The sequence below is a fragment of the Drosophila erecta genome, unplaced genomic scaffold, assembly GCF_003286155.1.
Source record: "Drosophila erecta strain 14021-0224.00,06,07 unplaced genomic scaffold, DereRS2 tig00000000-arrow-pilon, whole genome shotgun sequence".
NCBI classification, from domain to species: domain Eukaryota; kingdom Metazoa; phylum Arthropoda; class Insecta; order Diptera; family Drosophilidae; genus Drosophila; species Drosophila erecta.
The window spans coordinates 14687725-14705725 of NW_020825194.1; the positions used below are offsets into that span (position 1 = coordinate 14687725).

The 18001-nt window shown below is 44.9% G+C and overlaps 7 protein-coding genes across 11 annotated transcripts; 2 read left to right on the plus strand and 5 right to left on the minus strand.

Moving 5' to 3' along the window:
• Positions 1–92: 92 nt before the first annotated feature.
• On the minus strand, positions 93–2614 carry LOC6553789 (putative protein tag-278). Of its 3 annotated transcripts, none has more exons than XM_026975786.1 (5): positions 2306–2613; positions 1923–2251; positions 1582–1866; positions 669–1410; positions 93–609 (listed from the first exon to the last, which is right to left on the minus strand). In XM_026975786.1, exons 1-5 carry the CDS (start codon positions 2463–2465, stop codon positions 551–553), a joined length of 1575 nt encoding a protein of 524 aa, XP_026831587.1. In that variant the 5' UTR covers positions 2466–2613; the 3' UTR covers positions 93–550. The 3 variants fall into 3 exon arrangements, with proteins under 3 accessions (XP_026831587.1, XP_001980488.1, XP_026831584.1); XM_001980452.3 differs by having other exon boundaries at positions 1615–1866; positions 2306–2612; XM_026975783.1 differs by having other exon boundaries at positions 669–1866; positions 2306–2614.
• A 204-nt stretch (positions 2615–2818) lies between these two features.
• On the plus strand, positions 2819–6953 carry LOC6553788 (mitochondrial glutamate carrier 1). The gene is made up of 6 exons (XM_015154598.2): positions 2819–3023; positions 4384–4443; positions 5287–5421; positions 5482–5967; positions 6037–6177; positions 6236–6953. The coding sequence occupies exons 2-6, from the start codon at positions 4385–4387 to the stop codon at positions 6378–6380; spliced, it is 966 nt and encodes a 321-aa protein (XP_015010084.1). The 5' UTR covers positions 2819–3023; position 4384; the 3' UTR covers positions 6381–6953.
• Positions 6954–6987: 34 nt separating this feature from the next.
• Positions 6988–8108, plus strand: LOC6553787 (mitochondrial glutamate carrier 1). Its single transcript, XM_001980450.3, has 3 exons — positions 6988–7034; positions 7098–7232; positions 7296–8108. Exons 1-3 carry the CDS (start codon positions 6994–6996, stop codon positions 8062–8064), a joined length of 945 nt encoding a protein of 314 aa, XP_001980486.3. The 5' UTR covers positions 6988–6993; the 3' UTR covers positions 8065–8108.
• A 73-nt stretch (positions 8109–8181) lies between these two features.
• Positions 8182–10092, minus strand: LOC6553786 (solute carrier family 35 member F6). Its single transcript, XM_001980449.3, has 4 exons — positions 9661–10092; positions 9435–9582; positions 9189–9342; positions 8182–9127 (listed from the first exon to the last, which is right to left on the minus strand). Exons 1-4 carry the CDS (start codon positions 9726–9728, stop codon positions 8352–8354), a joined length of 1146 nt encoding a protein of 381 aa, XP_001980485.1. The 5' UTR covers positions 9729–10092; the 3' UTR covers positions 8182–8351.
• Positions 10093–10343: 251 nt separating this feature from the next.
• Positions 10344–12438, minus strand: LOC6553785. Of its 3 annotated transcripts, none has more exons than XM_001980448.3 (4): positions 12211–12438; positions 11334–11730; positions 10562–10853; positions 10415–10450 (listed from the first exon to the last, which is right to left on the minus strand). In XM_001980448.3, exons 1-3 carry the CDS (start codon positions 12308–12310, stop codon positions 10655–10657), a joined length of 696 nt encoding a protein of 231 aa, XP_001980484.1. In that variant the 5' UTR covers positions 12311–12438; the 3' UTR covers positions 10415–10450; positions 10562–10654. The 3 variants fall into 3 exon arrangements, with proteins under 3 accessions (XP_026836397.1, XP_001980484.1, XP_026836396.1); XM_026980595.1 differs by lacking the exon at positions 10562–10853 and adding an exon at positions 11163–11278 and having other exon boundaries at positions 10416–10450; XM_026980596.1 differs by lacking the exon at positions 10562–10853 and having other exon boundaries at positions 10344–10450.
• A 1393-nt stretch (positions 12439–13831) lies between these two features.
• LOC6553784 (L-galactose dehydrogenase) lies at positions 13832–15841 on the minus strand. The gene is made up of 4 exons (XM_001980447.3): positions 15535–15841; positions 14840–15281; positions 14395–14771; positions 13832–13954 (listed from the first exon to the last, which is right to left on the minus strand). The coding sequence occupies exons 1-4, from the start codon at positions 15678–15680 to the stop codon at positions 13882–13884; spliced, it is 1038 nt and encodes a 345-aa protein (XP_001980483.1). The 5' UTR covers positions 15681–15841; the 3' UTR covers positions 13832–13881.
• Positions 15842–16228: 387 nt separating this feature from the next.
• Positions 16229–17702, minus strand: LOC6553843 (L-galactose dehydrogenase). The gene is made up of 3 exons (XM_001980446.3): positions 17208–17702; positions 16612–17150; positions 16229–16414 (listed from the first exon to the last, which is right to left on the minus strand). The coding sequence occupies exons 1-3, from the start codon at positions 17634–17636 to the stop codon at positions 16354–16356; spliced, it is 1029 nt and encodes a 342-aa protein (XP_001980482.2). The 5' UTR covers positions 17637–17702; the 3' UTR covers positions 16229–16353.
• Between the last annotated feature and the right edge of the window lie 299 nt (positions 17703–18001).

The window sequence follows — 18001 nt, forward strand, 5'->3', positions numbered from 1 at the left end:
AAAAAAACAGGCAACATTGCCCAAATGCAGTGCAGCGAGTTATTTTTATCACAGAAAACCAAGTACAAAGAAATATTGTACGCAGATGCAAATATGTAGCTAGAGTATATTGTTAAGATGGTCTCATTTGTCAATGAAATGGTTGTCGATTTAGCAACGATATCGATTATTGCTAGTTTGCGACATAGAATTTGTAAGGCTGAACCGAAACAGTCTTCATTTTTAACCGCTCTTAGCTGCTTTTGTTCGTAGCTCCATCTAAGAGTATTGTATTTCCTGCGAGTTTAAATTTCTTGTTTTTCATTTACTATTAACGAAATGATGGTAGTCATGACGTTGAACTTAACTTACAAACTAAGTAGCTTAGGGCGTGCTCAAGCCAGGATAGATTTCGATTTATAATCTCCAATTACCATACAATTTGAATGTTTGGTTTGCGGAATTTCATTATGATTAATCCTTAAATCTATGGCTTACCGAGCACGGCTTTAATATAAAGGGTTTTCTAAGCCTTTGCACACATGCCGCTCATTGTCAATAGAAAATTCTCTTAGGGTCTAATAACCTTATCTCCCTTGTTGCGCGCTGCAACATTGGAGTAGTCATCCTCTACAATTTAAGTAAAGTGTTTATTTCGAGCATTCCGTTTTATGAGTATTACTACTCACCATCTTGATCTTCATCCATGCCATCTTCCAGGTGGATGCCTTCGGCGAACTCCTTACCCTGGTCAGCTACGATTTCGTTGTTTAGATTGTCTGTGTCCAGCAGATGCTGTGGCTGCTTCACGGCCACATCACCTACATCGTCGTCGTCATCTCCATCGCCGCCTCCGCCGGCACCGGCTGCCTCCGCCATCTGTTTGGCCGTATCATCGGGAACGGGACCGGGACCAGGAGCCGGCAATTCACCATCGAAGAAATTCGGGCCGCCACCAGCGGCGGGCAAATTAAAGCTGGGCTCGTTCAACGCGTCCTTAACTTCGTGGGCACCCGAATCCTCGATGGGTTTGGGTGCCACACCTACATTTTTGTTGCCCTCCATATCATTTACGGCATTGGCGTAACGATTGTTGTTCTCGTTCTTCGGCAGCTCCTCGGCGGCGGTGTCTACATCGACTGCGTCGCCCTTAGTATCTGCTTTGTCTTCAAAGTTCTCGGGAATGGGAGCCACGTTTTCTGGAAGCTTGCGCTCTGACTTGGCTGGTGGCACTGCAAGCGGTGGAAGACCGCTGCTACTGACCTTTGGGGCTACAGATGCGTTTGGGGCATCGCCGGCTTTCTTGTCGGACGCGCTGCCCACTGAAGCTTGGGTGCTGCTCTTGCGGGGAGCACTCAGCGGAGAAACTGGACCACCGGACAGTTGCGGCTCCTCCTGCTGCTGCTTCTCACTGACCGATTTGGGCACAATCTGAAAGTTTTCAACAGAGGTTAGTATGAGGCTGTGGTTGTTGCGCACGGCAAAGGGCAGCAGAGGCAGGTGCTGCGGCTGCTCCTGGGTTCCGTCACTATTACTCTTAATTGTAGAATTAGTAGACGCGGTCGTTAGGTTTTGGTTTGGGTTAGTTGCTAGCAGATTTACCCCGCCGCCAATCCTGTAGAGGCCTTCACTCACTTGCACTTGGGCATCGAAGGACTTCTCGTTGCGCGGCTTTTCAATGCTGTGCGCTGGCTGGGCGGAATTGGAGTGGTGCGTAGTGGGCATCTGCTCGGCGGGCTTATTCAGTTGCTGCTGGTGGCCATGGACCGGGGCCTCGGCGGGCTGGACTTTAGGTACGTAGTTGCAGTTGGTCTTGAATTCCGCAATTGTGGCCTCCAGAGCGTGAATCTTGTGCTCTTTATCGCGCTGCAGCTTGTCCAGCTTTTCCTGGCGATAAGTATGTATAGTTAACAAATTTAACAGGATGCAATAGAAAAGTTTACCTTCCAGGCAGCCACTTCGCGCTCCTTGCTGGCCTTGTCCTTATGAAGGTCAGCCAGGACCTTTTGCAGCTTTTGGTCGAACGCATTTGTGTCCTCGATGTGTTTCTTCTTGCTCTTGAGGCACTCAGCCTCCAGGTCGGAGTACTTCACCTCCAGCAGCTTGTACTTCTCCACCTGGGCGTCAAACTTCTCCTGAAGTGCGTGTTCCGTATCCTGCTGCTTCTGCACTGCCTCCGCCAACTGGCCCTCGTACTGCTCCTGCAGGCTCATCTTCTCCGAGCGCAGTGCGCTCATCCTCTTCTCGGCGGTCAGTTTTTCGGCATTGAGTGCTGTGAATAATCAGTGAGTTTACGGCCAACGCAGGATTATAACAATAGACCCACATTGCATCTGGACACTGAGGCCCTCTTGGAAGGCGCGGCTCTCGTCCAATTGGTGTTGGGACATTTGGTAGATCACTATCATCATGATCAGCACGATGAACATGCTCATCAGGATGCAGATGCGGACGCGCCCGGAGCGCGCGAAGCGGGCCGAACTCATTTTACACTAGATTTAAGCTAGTAAATGACCAAATTGCACCTATTTCTTTTGCAGAAAAAGAATGGTTTTTCTTCTTGTTTTGCTTTAGAGCTGGTACGATGGTATCGGTATGGCAGATAGTTGCGAAGGCTATCGATGAATTCAGTTTCTCAAGTAACCGATGTTCTGGTTATTCCATTTTATTTTTAATGGCTCTCCCCTTACAAAGCTATTTTTTATTATTACTTGTCAAGATTTCAAAAATTGTGTAATCTCTTTTGTAATATGAAATCTTGAATAACTCTTTTCATATACTTTTTAGAGCTTAGATATGTAAGTGTGACCAGCGGACATGGGGCTTGGCAATTGGCGATAGCCGATTTGAGCCGAAGATATATTTCAAAGGTGCCGAAACGGTCACTCCGCTGACCACAAACGACGGCGACGCGCGAAGAGAATATCAATAAATAGTTTTAATTTAGCTTAATTAGCCGCAAATAAGTGTTGCTTGTCCGCAGCAGCCGTTAAGTTTAAAGTAACCAAAGTCAATTAACCGAGCTTCTCAGCAACTAAAGAAAAGTGAGTTCAATATCGCGCCTACAATTGATTCGCTCTCATTTTTTGTGAGGGGTTCGGGGAGGTTGAATTTATTTAAACATTTGCGAGAGATTCGCAGCAAGAGAGTGCGGCGATCAAACTAATTTAATAAAGGTGCTCGATGATAGTGGTAAACACCACGCATTACGTAAAGTCCGCACAAGTGGTTGCTGTTCCAGTGCATCCACTCTGGAATAAGTGTGCCTCCAATAACAGTTATAGTGTTCCACTAACGAGGAGGTGTATCTCACCTGGCCGACAGGTGAACCATGCGGAGCGCAGTGCAAAGAAAACGTCGACATCAAACGGCGAGCCTCCCTCCCCGAGTTCCCAAACATTTCGGCAATAATCAATAACTGGGCAGCCATTTCACGTTCGTTGCTGCAATCTACGCTTATTTTATAACTTCAGTTATAAACTATTATCTCACCCCAATCGGTTTCCTTTAACCTGATATCTTTATGCTTGAGGGTTCCTTCAACTTGATATCTTTATGCTTGAGTTACTCCACCAAAAACCAGAAATGATAACAAGTTCAGACGTTCTTATCGTCTGCGCAGCGTGGATAACCCGTTATTCGGCCTTGAGCGCTGAGCAGATAGCCACCGAAGTATGATAAACTTTTCCGATTCGCACCTCTGTGTGTAATTGTGCTAAGTAATTTAACATTTGTTCGCGAGTAGCACTAATGGCGCCCATCGATTGGCTGCTAATCTCCGTGGGGTCCGTCGATCATGTCAATAAACTTTGGATCCCACATTCCCTGCTTATCACCCACATATATTAAGTATATGGTACACAGTCAACTGCATTATCAGTTGCTTAACTTACATGAGTATAAACAATAATGGTTTGGTTATTGTTCGTTTACTTTAGTGAGCAATAAATTATATATGTAGATACATGCATATGTATATCCCCAATCTTTATTGGGTATCTCTATACCCCCGACAATCAAAAAGTGTAGTGTTTGTTTAAAATGAACTTTTTAAATATATATTTATATATATCATATATGTATGTACGTATATTGAATTTATCCAGATATTTCAGTTGCTTGGGATAAAGATTAATACTTGTTTGAATTGTTTATGCGAATAATAAAATATATACTATACAGTGCCATATTTATAAAACTATCTATTTTTGTACTATTGTTACAAATTATAAACAAATAAAATACCTTTTATACAAATGCAGTGGGAATAATAAAATATATGCAATATAATTATCTATTTCTGTACTTTGTTACAAATTATAAACAAACCAGTTTGTACCAATTCTTTGTTTGCTCATTATATATAGCATATATGTATCTTTAATGGCTGTGTATATTTCGCAGAATGTCGAGCAGTGAAACCATCGCAACACCGCTGCCGCAGCCACAGCACCAACAATTCGCGTAAGTTATCAATAAATATTTCGTTTAGCCCGCGCAATATAATCACAAATACAAACAAAGACGTTTGCTTGAAAAAAAGTGTATTTTTGCACGGCCAAACAAAAAAATCACCTGTGAGTTATAATTGCAAAGGTAGCGCGATTTAACTCAAAATTGAGTTCAATGGGTTCATCTCTTTAGAATATAGATAGCATTACAGATATTAAAGCCTAATGTTCTAGATTTTAAATTACATTCTCCTAGCCAATATCCACTGTATTTGAGTTTGTCATCGTTAAAGACTCGTCACATGAATAGACATTTATACACATTTCATTTTCAAGTGCTTTGCCCTCAACCAACAGACAGTTTTCCCATGCCCCCCACTTCTCCTCGTATAGTTTCAATAAAACTAGGACAAATCGGAAGAGAAGGATAGCAGTACTATGACATAATATGATTGCATTTTGCATTTGGCACATTGTTTTTGTTCTCGCGATTGCTTAAAAAGAAATGCAAGCCGAAAATAGACCCAAGCTGAGACTAGATACTACTGTATCCAATCGTACATGTAGTATGTATGTTTCTTTGGCAGTGCGCCAAATATTTCTTCCTTATTAATGGCCAACTCATTTGACCTTTCTCTGCCTTAATTGTCTGTTCAATAGTGGTATCTAAGGAGCGGTGATGGTATATGTGGGCCAAGTTCAAAGCCAATAAGACTATTGTTTACATTTTGTTGTTGTGCAGCGGCACAAGCGACGCGAGTGTAAAGTTAGCGCAGTGCAAATATTTGTTAATTGGCCAAGCGGATAATGAGATAGCGTCTACCGAATGCCCTGATTTCATACCCTTTAATTGCAGGCTGCTGCCGAAGATCATTAACGGTGGAATCGCGGGAATCATCGGAGTGACATGTGTCTTCCCACTGGACTTGGTCAAGACGAGGCTGCAGAATCAGCAGATCGGACCCAATGGCGAGCGCATGTACAACAGCATGTGAGTAAATAGGGATATATTTCAATATAGATGGCATTTCAAATTGGAATACCTTTCTAGGTTCGATTGCTTCCGCAAGACGTACAAGGCCGAGGGATACTTTGGCATGTACCGCGGCTCTGGTGTGAACATCCTGCTGATCACACCTGAGAAGGCCATCAAGTTGACCGCCAACGACTACTTCCGCCACAAGCTGACCACCAAGGATGGCAAACTTCCGCTGACCAGTCAGATGGTTGCCGGCGGTCTGGCCGGTGCATTCCAGATAATCGTCACCACGCCCATGGAGCTCCTCAAGATCCAGATGCAGGATGCAGGACGCGTGGCGGCGGCGGCCAAATTGGCTGGCAAGACGGTGGAGAAGGTGTCGGCCACCCAGTTGGCTTCGCAGCTTATCAAGGACAAGGGCATCTTCGGGCTGTACAAGGGCATTGGTGCCACAGGACTGCGAGATGTCACCTTCTCTATCATTTACTTCCCCCTGTTCGCCACTCTCAATGACCTAGGTCCACGAAGAAACGATGGATCTGGTGAGGCTGTGTTCTGGTAAGTAAAGCATAGTTCTGTTAATTGTGAGCCTACCATTTTTATATTTATTTTATACACTTTCTATAGGTGCTCCTTCCTGGCGGGCTTGGCGGCCGGTTCCACCGCTGCCCTCGCAGTTAATCCGTTCGACGTGGTCAAGACGCGTCTGCAGGCGATTAAGAAGGCCGACGGCGAGAAGGAGTTCAAGGGCATATCCGATTGTATCACGTGAGTGCCAGAAATATTTTTCCAAAATATCCTTTCACTAATATCCATTGGCCCATAGTAAGACACTGAAGCACGAGGGACCCACCGCCTTCTTCAAGGGCGGCCTGTGCCGAATGATTGTGATTGCTCCTCTGTTCGGAATCGCTCAAACGGTCTACTATCTGGGCGTAGCCGAGGGCCTGCTGGGCTATCAGAAAAAGTAGGCGGAGTTTCGTATGGGTACGCGCCAAGGCGGATTGACAAGACCGAAAGCATTTTAAGTGTACTCTCTTTGAATATTGAATGTGTATGTATATCGTGTTTAGATGTTGTTAAAGCTGTCCATGAATGTAATCGTGAAGTCTCTATAGTAAGCTAAAGTAATCGAGCGGTGCGCTAGCCAGTCAAGTTGTTAAAGTTTTCCCCGAGTCCTATCAAACTACTCAAACGATGTACTATGTATTGAAATCATGGCAGAAGACAACTCCAAGATGCTCCAATGACAATAAGATAAAGCAAAATAATCGCTTACATTATTACATTTTTGGTTAATATCCATAACATTAATATCTATAACTGTTGTGTTTGAATAGTCTCTCTATTTAGTCTTTGTTTACCGAGCAATCCGCAGCTAGCCATGAACATTTTGCATCAAATTGTATTAGTAATGCATTTTCCTTTGCTGCAAGGCGAAAATTTACTTCTAGTATCATTCAATAACATGACTAGATCAATTGTATGCTTTATAAAACCCGTCAGAATTAAACTAACGAATATACAATAATGTAAATTCAAAATTTTGGTAGAATATTATATTTGTCTTCGCTTTAGAAGAAAATGTTGGAACAAGTTGAGAAAAAGAAACCGCAACAGTTTAAGTAAGTAAAGTGCTACCATCTATTTAATACTACAAATATTATTTAACTGTTAACCAATCACAGTATATTACCAAAAATTATAAATGGCGGTGTTGCCGGTATTATTGGAGTGTCATGCGTCTACCCACTGGACATGGTAAAGACGCGACTGCAAAACCAAACAATAGGTCCCAATGGCGAGCGCATGTACACCAGCATGTGAGTGGGTTTTCTTTTTAGGTTGTGTTATTATCCGCCTAATGGATTACTCTACTGCCTTAGCGCCGACTGTTTCCGGAAGACTATCGCCTCCGAAGGCTACTTCGGAATGTACAGAGGCTCAGCGGTGAACATCCTGCTGATTACGCCCGAAAAAGCCATCAAGTTGGCCGCCAACGACTACTTTCGGTTCCAACTGGCTTCCGATGAAGGCGTTCTTCCATTGTCCCTGGCAGCTTTGGCCGGCGGCCTTGCCGGACTCTTCCAGATCGTGGTCACCACTCCAATGGAGCTCCTCAAGATACAAATGCAGGACTCGGGGCGTGTGGCTGCGGCCGATCGAGCGGCAGGACGCGAGGTGAAAAAGGTAACGGCCTTGGGACTGACCAAGACGCTCCTTCGTGAGCGCGGCATCTTCGGCTTGTACAAGGGTGTGGGCGCCACAGGAGTGCGGGACATAACCTTCTCGTGCATGTACTTTCCGCTGATGGCCTATATAAATGACCAAGGGCCACGCAAGGCGGACGGCTCTGGGGAAGCGGTCTTCTACTGGTCTCTGATAGCGGGGCTCCTGTCCGGAATGACTTCTGCCTTCTTAGTCACCCCTTTTGATGTAATCAAGACTCGTCTGCAAGCCGATAGCGAAAAGAAGTTCAAAGGCGTCATGGACTGTGTGAATCGCACCTTTACGGAAGGGGGCGTAACGGCATTCTTTAAAGGCGGTCTATGTCGGGTGATGGTGTTGGCGCCACTATTTGGGATCGCGCAAATGTTTTACTTTTTGGGGGTGGGCGAAAAGATCTTGGGCATTGAGCGAAAGAAATCTGTTTAAATTAAAGTGAAGAAAGCTTCGCCCACTTTCTGTTCCATCAGTTATCATGTTGATATATTATTCCATCCTGCTATGTCATAATACAGTCATAGGAACAATGAAAACCAATAATGTGAATTAAATAACGTGAGATGACTACTAGGAGCTCAATTAACATTTAATGTGTGTATTTTCTTATTGCATATATACATATAATCGATAAGTAATTTTCAAGAATCAGCCCAGGGTTGATTTGCAGCCCATCTCTCTCATCACAATCCTTTCACTTCTGCTGTTCCTCACTTACCTTAGATCACATCCGCTGGCCGGCTGTTCGGAACAGCTGCATTCTCGGAACTCAAGTCCACGTAACGAGCACGATACCAGCGGGCCACAGCAGCTCTATACCAGTCGAGGAACAGGGCCTGTCGATAGAGAATGATACCCATTTGCAGAATGAGGAAGCCCATGATCGTGACCAGATTCATGTACTCCCACTCCATGATAATCACAAACACCCAGATGAAGTATACGCGTAGCCCATCGGCCAGAAGCCGATTGGCGCTGGACGAGTACATCGCAATGAAAAGTCCAATGAAGTTGTACATGGCACACGAGATGGTGAAGGCAATCAAAACCATAATCAATGAGGTATTCCCCTGCACAGCCGCAAAGAGATCACTCCAATCGTCGAAAACTGCACGCGAACTGTGGTTAAATGGATCGATGCTTGGTAGGAAGTTCATACAAATGGCCAGCAGCGAGGAGATGCCCAAGCCGAAGATTCCCTGCCAGCCGGCAGCTTGCAGTGGGGCCACATTCGAGGTCTTGAGCTGTTTCTCCTCGCAAACATACTGCAGTCCGTGTAGAATCTCAGCAATGATGATGAGTAAGTCGCCGGTCAGAATGGGTTTGTAGTCCGTGTACGGCAACGTGACCAGGTCGTACTCAATACGATGGACGTCCAGACTGATAATGTCCAGCAGGCCGCAAGAAATCGTAAAGATGGCCAGCCAGTGCCGTCCGGTCAGCGTGTGGTTCAGAAACATGGTGCTGAAGATGCCCACAAAGATCAGAGCGGCGCCTGCGGGAAAGATGGGGCAACGTAAGTAAAGATAAGCAAGGCCACTCGCTGATAGAAGTACCCCTTATCATCTGAAAGCTGGTGGCATAAGTCAAGTAAAGTCCGGTGAACAGCAAAATGGAGGCTACCGCATCCAGCAAGGTGGGCAGTAGCATGCTCACGGGGCGGAACTCACTGCTGTCCTGTGACAAGATGCTATCCAGATCGGATATGACCTGTGGATTGCCAGATGATTACAATCTAACTTCCAAAACCACGAAAGTTATGTCGGTTACGATCCAACGTTCGAACCGGCATTGGAACTTACTCCACGACGACTGGAGATCAGGCGGATCACCTTGAAGACCACAAAGCACAGGAACTCGCCCAGGAACATGAGCAGTGTGAACACCACTGGATGTTGGAAGCCATGCAGTTTGCCATCGCTGCCGATTACCTGGTGTTGATTGGCCCACCTGCAATACGCACAGCAGCGAGTGCACATTCAGTTAGATCCATCATTTACTATTATTAAGCGATCTCTTGCTACTCACTTCACCACCAGAACGTTGAAGGTGCCGCTGAGCACAAAGAGCAGCGACAGAAGTACTCGATGATCCATTCGTCGGCGGAGGATTCACTTTTTGGGTGCAGCGTTAATTCGATTTATGTCTAAATATTGACGTTCTTTGTGCAATTCGCAATTGTGAATTGTGACTGCGCAGTGATAAGTAGAAAAAAGTGCGGCCACACGGTTAACTCACTGCCCTTCCACAGGTCTATATACTCTACTTAAGTGGTTGTCACCATTAACCAGTAAGTCTACCGTTTTCAAGGTCAAAAACAAAAGTAACTAGTAATTTTTTTTTTTGCAAGTAATGCGAATTAGTTTGTTTTTACGGTACTTTTGTTTATTTTCTGCTATCGCCAACAGTGTGACTGCACAGGATACCAAAGCTACTACGCAAAATATACTGAATGGTCGATAAATAATATGGTCATGCTACACAGCAACTGGTGGGTTTTTAAAAAGCGCGGGCTTTTTGAAATGAAATCTAAATTGGCAACAAAAGGATAATGGATTCGTTTAAGTCCATTTTTAAAATTTAGGGAAGCGTGGTATAGAGAATCCATAACATATTGTATAAATTTTGTGGTACAAAAAAAGAATAAATTGTTTGCACTTATTTTTGCCAAGTTTTTATTAAACACAAACTTAAAAAATATCACAGGATATGAAAAACCATTTAAATGAAAATACATGAAGTGGTGTTAGTGCATGTGCCGCACAATTGCCATCAATTTGCTTCCATTGGCGCTTGCGTCGCATTTTGTGCTAATTTCCTGTAAATAATTCAATAATTTTGTATAGTAAAGAATCGAGGAAGGTATATGCAACAAACACTAGCAAGCAAAAACACAGTTGGCAAACAAAAGCGTGTCCTGTCATCTCACCTGTAAGCTGTGGTGTTTTTTTTAAGTGTTGTGATAATGTCTCTGAGTATCGTGTTTTCTACTCTAGTACCGTTTCGTCCAGTGTAGGTGTTCCTAGAGCTCATCTCGCGCCTGGGAGGACGATGGCAACGTCACTTCCTCCACAGAGCCCAGGTGTATGGTTCTGTTTGGTCGGCTGAACTTTGGTATGTATGCGACCGAGTCGCTGTTGCTAACCACCGAGTTGTGTAGGTGTTCCGTGGGTGCCGCGGGATCAGGACTTGTGAGTGTGATTTTCGAGCCAGTGGCCACTCTGTGGAATGCATGTATGTGGGTATTGTACTGATTGAAAGCTCGGGTCAAAACAAGAGAACTAAAGAATTCGCGTGGAATTCAATTATCCCTGGAAACTAACCAGTTTCAAGTCAAGTTAGGCTTCAAAAAGTCACTGAACTAAAGAAAATGGTACATTGTACCTGAAAAATGTGTGATTCTGGGTATGAGTTTTTATCTGGGCTATAACTATTTGTTGTGTACCAGCAATGTGTAAAGTTAGTATAGCACTACTTGGCCGGCATTAGTTTTGGGGGTATAGGTAAAAAACTGGTCATCTCTCTTGTACCTTATGTACAGCTTTTGGAGGTGATTGTAGTCGAAGAGGAAAGATCTAGAGTGGTTGAAAAGATCTATTGGCGCTGGCGGGCTCCACCGCGTGCTCCACGCAATTTTTGTGGATTTCTAATGCAGATCAGAGATCGTAATCAGAGCTTCGGACTCGGATCTGACACCTTACCTGTCCCTGGCCTGCATGCTGGCCTCCACGTCCAGGCTGCGAGGCTGCCGGAAGTCGCATTCCAGCGAGAAGGCCGAATCTCCGGGCGTGATCAACTCTGGGTCGTTCTGGATCACCACGATGTTGGTGTAGAGGTCACCATCCCGGATCGTTTGGCACTGGTCCAGCTGGAAGTTCATCTCCATGGTGCGGGATCCTTGGCTGGATGTGGGCTTCATGAAGCACGGCGCAGACTGCTTGTAGAAGCTTCCACGAGTGTACATAACGCCCGTGAAGGGCTTCTCCGTCTCCAGCACCACGTTCATGGAGTCCGCTCCGCACTTGAGGTTCACCTTCTGAATGCCCTGGTCGCTGCCCTCGATTTTAAAGGTGTCCGAAAGGTCTTGTTCCCAGATTTCTGCAATAGGACGAATCAATTTCATGATACCCATGAAAAGGTTGTTTATGTAACACATTTCTCTGCTATGGACTAAAAGTATCTGACAAGTGCAAGATTTTACCACTAAAAAAATTAATAACCATAAAAACATACCTAATATTTCTAAAAACCTAACGGATAAACTCTTGAATTTGTGTATAGTTTGTACAACTTTCTTTTAGTTTTAGATACTATTACTCTCCATTTCTTTTCTAAGCCTTTCTTCTGGTAAGTAACGGTTAGAACCACCTGAGCCTACCATTTCTAGGCACCTTATTCACCGAACCGTTGAAGTTCACTCATCTCTCAGATAGCCGGCATTATTGATAACCGGTTTCTGCTTATTTTGGTCTGGCTAGAACGGCGCGCAGCAAAAGAACTTGGCATTGGGAATTTCTCCGCCCAGCCTGGATGATTCAGTCAAGTTGCTCTTTTGTTGACCCAAGTCGACGATCTTACCTTGGTTTTGATTCTTCTGCTGCTTATTGCCAGAGACGTGCACAGCCAACAGCAAATTGCAGGCGAACAAAAGCAAAAAGGCATTCATTAATCCCGACATATTATTGCACTTTATTATTATTTAAGACAAAACGATGTAAAGTTATCGCGAAGTTTCCTGCCTCTCGAAGAGATCTTCACAGCTGCAAGCCAAGATTCAAACTGACGAAACAATTGCGCCTGCGCAGCGCATATAAGCGCGACTCAAAAGCTCCGCTCACCGCAAGCGATGAAGAAACTGGAAAAAGACTCGACTTAAGAGAGAAAGAGACGTTTCCACAGAGCGTCGGTGAGAATTTGGTCAATAGCAGAGCATGAAAACCGTTAATTGCACTGCGCTTTTGATAAGGCGAAAATTTATTGGCAGCAACGATGGATCTGAAATGGATCCATAAGGAAGACAGATTGAGTTCCCATTACAATATTCTATGTTATAATTTAAATATTGTACACTAAGTGATTTGAGGAAGTACTGCTTTAAGAAGGCTTAGATTCCCATTCTGGAGACCAAAAACTATTTATTTCAAATTCTTGCAGAGCCCTTTAAATTTAAAAACTTTTGAAAAAGTCTAGCCTGGTGCGGTTAAACCAAACTTTTAAAACTTATGCATAATAAATTACAATAAATTTAGAGATTTTCGAACTATAATTATGGTTAGCTTAACCTTAAACCCACACAAAATACCTGTTTTCCAGGGTATCAGTATTTATTTAAAGCGGCAGTTTAAGGAAAACAAAATGCGGCATCGCTCCAGAGACATTTCCGCTTTTCGCGTGTGGCATGTGGATTTCTGCTGCGGTGCATTCGAATGCATTCGTTTCGCATTTTTAGCGCTGCATTCAACCGATTTTTTTGGTTGCCGTTCATTATTCAAAATGTTATTAAACTTCCCCGTTTTTTGCGACTGACTTTCGGTCTCGACTTTGGTTCTCCTTCATGCAACGAATTTAATAATTTGAGCAGTGGTTTTCATCTTGAGGTTGGTTTTCATTTTCTTCGTTAGTTTTCCAACTGCCTTTTGTTGTTGCCTACGTCTTTTGTTTTTCGCTTACTGCGTTAATTAAAGTGTAATTAGTTAACGACTCGGCTTGGCCATGCCAATCCAGCGAAAGGTGGAAGTGGCGTTGTTCAATATTGGCCAAAATGCATTTACTTCGAGAGACTTGTGGAAGCTCTGTTGCAGATGATTAAGTTGTTATGCCTCCTTGTGTTTGCTGGCTTTCATAGCTGTGGATTTCGGAAAAGATGACTGCATTTGTTCGGATTAACTCGAATTAGTACAATTAATTTTCAAGTTTTTTAAATAAACATCATTGGAACTGCAAATTAATTTAAACGAGCTTGCATATGATTTAACAGGGAATATGACCCTATAATATATGTCACATATATGTTATTTTCGCTGAAGAGCTCAGCACTTATCTGCAATTACTTATTGTTAAATGCTATCTGCGAGAGTTATCACTTGCTGATTAAACGCTTATCAATTTTGGTTTGCAACTAAATTGATTTTTCCATCCCAAGCCATCTGAAGTTCATTTCTAGGGCACTGTAAAGGTCACCCAAAGAAAACACAAATCATTTCTCGTAAAAACACATATTTATCATTCCGATTTCAAGATCATATTGCATTATTTCTTCTTCAGTGCTGCCCAATATACCTCCAGTTCATTGCCCTCCCAGTGGAAAGGCTTGGTCAAAACACTGAAAATAGGAAAATATTAAATTTACATAATGCCTTCATAGAGAGGATAGTGCAATTGGCCAAAGCAAAAGGAGTAAAAGTATCGCCGATGTGTATGGATAATGCTTGTGGAGCACGAAATGCTGCTGTGGAGAGACCCAACAAGTTCAACTTCCAGCCGGTGGGAATCGCAGATACCGCGCACTTGGGGAAGTGGTCAGTAATTGCCGGGGAGTGGGGAGCGGGGAAGAGGTTGTCTGGTGCCTACTGCACCGATGGCCAAGATTGACAATGATCATGCACACACACACACACACACTGCCGTGTATGGACAACTAACCGAGCAGTGGACCCCCATTGGCAGGCAGGGAAGTGGGATATGATGTAATGGTAACATTGTATCCGAGTTGCACAATTTTCGCTGTGCCGCTTTTGGCCAACTTCCGAGTCGGACACTCACTTTGCTTGCAGGTACCGCAGCACTTCCTGCTCCTTATCGCTGAGGCCCACTTCGCAGGCATCCAGGTTGATGCGCAGCAGCTGGCGCGTCTGCATGCCCGTGAGGAAGGTGGACACCTCGGGCAGACCGCTCATCGTGTAGTACATGGCCAGCTTTCCCAGCTCCACGCCGCGTTCCTTGCACACCTCCGATGCCCTCCGGGCAATGGCCTTCTGCTCATCACTGGCCGGATGCCATGGCTGTGGTCCGCCGTTGGTCAGCAGTCCGAGGGCATGAGCCGCGGCACAGATGACACCCAGGTTCTGGGACTTGAAGAAATCCAGGTACTCCAGGAGCGTTTCATCAGTGAGAGTGTATCTGGCATAGGTGAGGACCGTCTGGTATAGTCAAATATTATAGTCATTATAGTCAAATGTAATGTTTTAGTTGTATGCCATGAACTCACATCCAGCCGTCCAGCTGCACGGGTCAGGAACTCCTTGAGCACCGAAATCGGGTAAGCGGACACGCCAATGAACCTGGCCTTGCCCTCCTTGACCAGCTGCTCCAATGTGGGCAGTGTCTCGTTGATCACAATGTCCAGATCCTTGGCGAACTCGATGTCGTGAATCTGGATGACATCAACGTAGTCCAGGCCCAGGAGTTTCAGACTCTTCTCCACGCTCTCGCGCGTCTTCTTGGCACTGAAGTCGAACATGTTCTCGTAGTCCAGTTCATAGCGAGCCACTTTCGTGGCGATATAGTAGGATTCCCGCGGCACATTCTTCAGTGCGTGTCCAAGGACCTCCTCGGAGCGACCCTGACCGTACCACGGAGCAGTGTCAATGTAGTTGATGCCCGATTTCAGGGCCTCGTGCACCGTTTCGATACCCTCCTCCAAATCAAAGCTGAAAGGGAATATATGACCATAACGATTAATACAATTTGTATATTAATAAAACTTGAATAACTGCTAATAACGTATGATGAAACTGCAATTTAAATTAATGAATTTCCTTAAGGAATAACAACGTTATAACAAAGCAGACTTTATATAAAATATCTTTTGATTTCAACAATTAGACATCGATTTTCAAATAAAGGCCAAAATGTTTTCTTTCTGTGTACGCGAGTAGTGGAATTTGCGAAGATTTCTCTTACCCGTAGTTCGCGCACAGGGCGCCGCCTCCGAAAGAGACTTTCGAGACTTGCAGCCCGGTCTTTCCGAGACTACGATATTCCATCCGGCGCACCTTCTCCTCGTCGTGGAATCCCTTCACATAGGTAGCCGGCAATGTTCGAGACATTTTCGATAATCCGTAAATATTGCGCTGTTTGTTGAAATTCAATCGGCAGTCGGAGAAGTACTGGCTTCTTTGCCTTCATATCTATAGCTTATATTTTGAACATCACAGATTGCCTCTTATCAAAGAGCCATGCGAAATGAGTGCCAATGATGTACGTTCTGTAGTGGAGCGGTTTCAAAGTAATTGAACAAATCTTTTCAAGATTTCTCTTCTCGGATTAAAATGAAGAGAGGGATTGGATGTCGTTTAAGGGAACGTAGTTCTTAACAAAGAGTTGCTCCAGAAGAATTCTGTTGGGAAATAAACGGTAATTGCTTTAGAGAGGCTTTCTTCTCTCAACCAAAGAAAACAAATAGTAATCAACTAAATCAAACCGCTCTTTGCTTGTAAACAAAATCTACAGCAAATAGAAAAAACAAACCATTGTCGTGTATTTAGTAATGTTAAATGATCTAATCTTTTGCTCGGCCTGATTTTTGATCCTAACTCGGAATAATTAAATTATACAGGACTTGAAAGCCTTGTCAGGTGTTATTTCAGTTCGAAAATGTTCTTGTAATAACAGTTTATTTCAGTGAATATTATAATCGAAAGTTCATTCAAAATCCGCTCTTCCTGCATATTCAAAGATTTCTTGCTGTTGGAGCTCGAATTCGATTCCCATGGTAAGTGGTCACTTGAACATGTTAACCGTGGATAAAGTGGAGCCCCAGCTGTAGGACTTGGTAAAGACGCTGGAACGAAGACAGAGAAGGAAACCAATGTATTGTGGCGATTGGAATGGCGATTGGACTTGGGCAGTCTGCACTGGATCGAGTGACCAGTAACCAGTTTGGCCAGGCCGAGGCCAAGTTCGTGCCCGTGATGCAATTGCACCAAATCCGACTTGCACAGTTCCCTGTTCGGCGCAACCAGTTGTTGGCCAACTTACTTTTCGCGCAGATACTGCACCACTTCCTGCTCATGGGGAGTGAGTCCATCGAAGACCGCGTCCAAGTTAATCCGCAGCAGCTTTCGGTTGGGGATGCCGATGAGGAAGGTGGCCGCCCCATCCAGTTGCATCGCATAGTACATGGCCAGCTTGCCCAGCTCCACGTTCCTCTGCTGGCAGATTTCGGCTCCCCGTTTGCCCACGGCCAGGAGTTCCGGGCTGCCAGGATGCCAGGATTGGGGTCCAGCATTGCTCAGGAGTCCCAGCGAGTGGGCGGCCGCACAGACAACGCCCACGCCCAGCTCCTGGAAGGCCTTCATGTGGCGCAGCAGACTGTTGTCCAACAGGGTGTAGCGGGCGTAGTTTAGCACCACCTGGATGCGAACCTTGCCCCGCTCCGCGCACTCCTTCAGCACGTCCACATCGTAGGCGGTGATCCCAATGAATCGAGCCTTTCCCGCCTGGACGTACTCTTCGAGGACGGGTATGGTCTCGCTCAGCACCATGTCCAGACTGGGTGCCGCGTCCACGTCATGAACCTTTCATATCACGGTTCCATTAGTTCATCAGCTTATAGGGGAATCCACCAAACCCACCTGTAGCACGTCCACCCTGTCCAACTGGAGCAGCTCCAGACTACGCTGCACACTCTGCCGAGCTTTGGCTGCCGTATAGTCGAACATCTTCTTGGGATCCAACTCATAGCGTGCCACCTTAGTGGCTATATAATAGGCCTCCCGTGGCACATCCTTTAGCGCCTGGCCAAGCAACTCCTCCGATTTGCCTTGGCCATAGAAGGGAGCGGTGTCTATGTAGTTGATGCCGGATCTAATGGCCTCCTGCACCGTGCGGATGCCCTCCTCGCGATCGAAGTCATCGGAGAAGAGCTTGGAGAGGGTGGCACCACCTAGAGCTATTTTGGACACTCGCAGACCCGTGGTTCCCAGTTGGCGGTACTCCATTCGACGCACCTGCTCCTCATCGTGGAAGCCCTTGACGAACGTAGCTGGCAGTGATCCCGACATCCTATTCTGTTCAATTAACCAGCTCGAATGAAAGGAATGCCTAATGAAATTGCACTGTTATATGATCCGAGGTCCGGGTTTGCAGCTAAAGATAAGAACTGTCGGGGTAAAAAGTACTTTTCACTATGTATGAGTGAGCTCCGAAATAGATTTTCCTCCCTTAGCAAGCTTCTCTTTGTGAAAGCAGCTGTGCAAGAGAATGCCCGCTCTTAATTCAATACATATACATTAAACTATCTTCTCGCATTATTAATGTAGCTCTCTGAAAGAACGATTCTAAAAATCATGATATTATATACGAACCACCTTCTTTAAAGGGAAAACCCATTTCCAATGAAGGTTTACAGCAACTGCAACAGGTAATA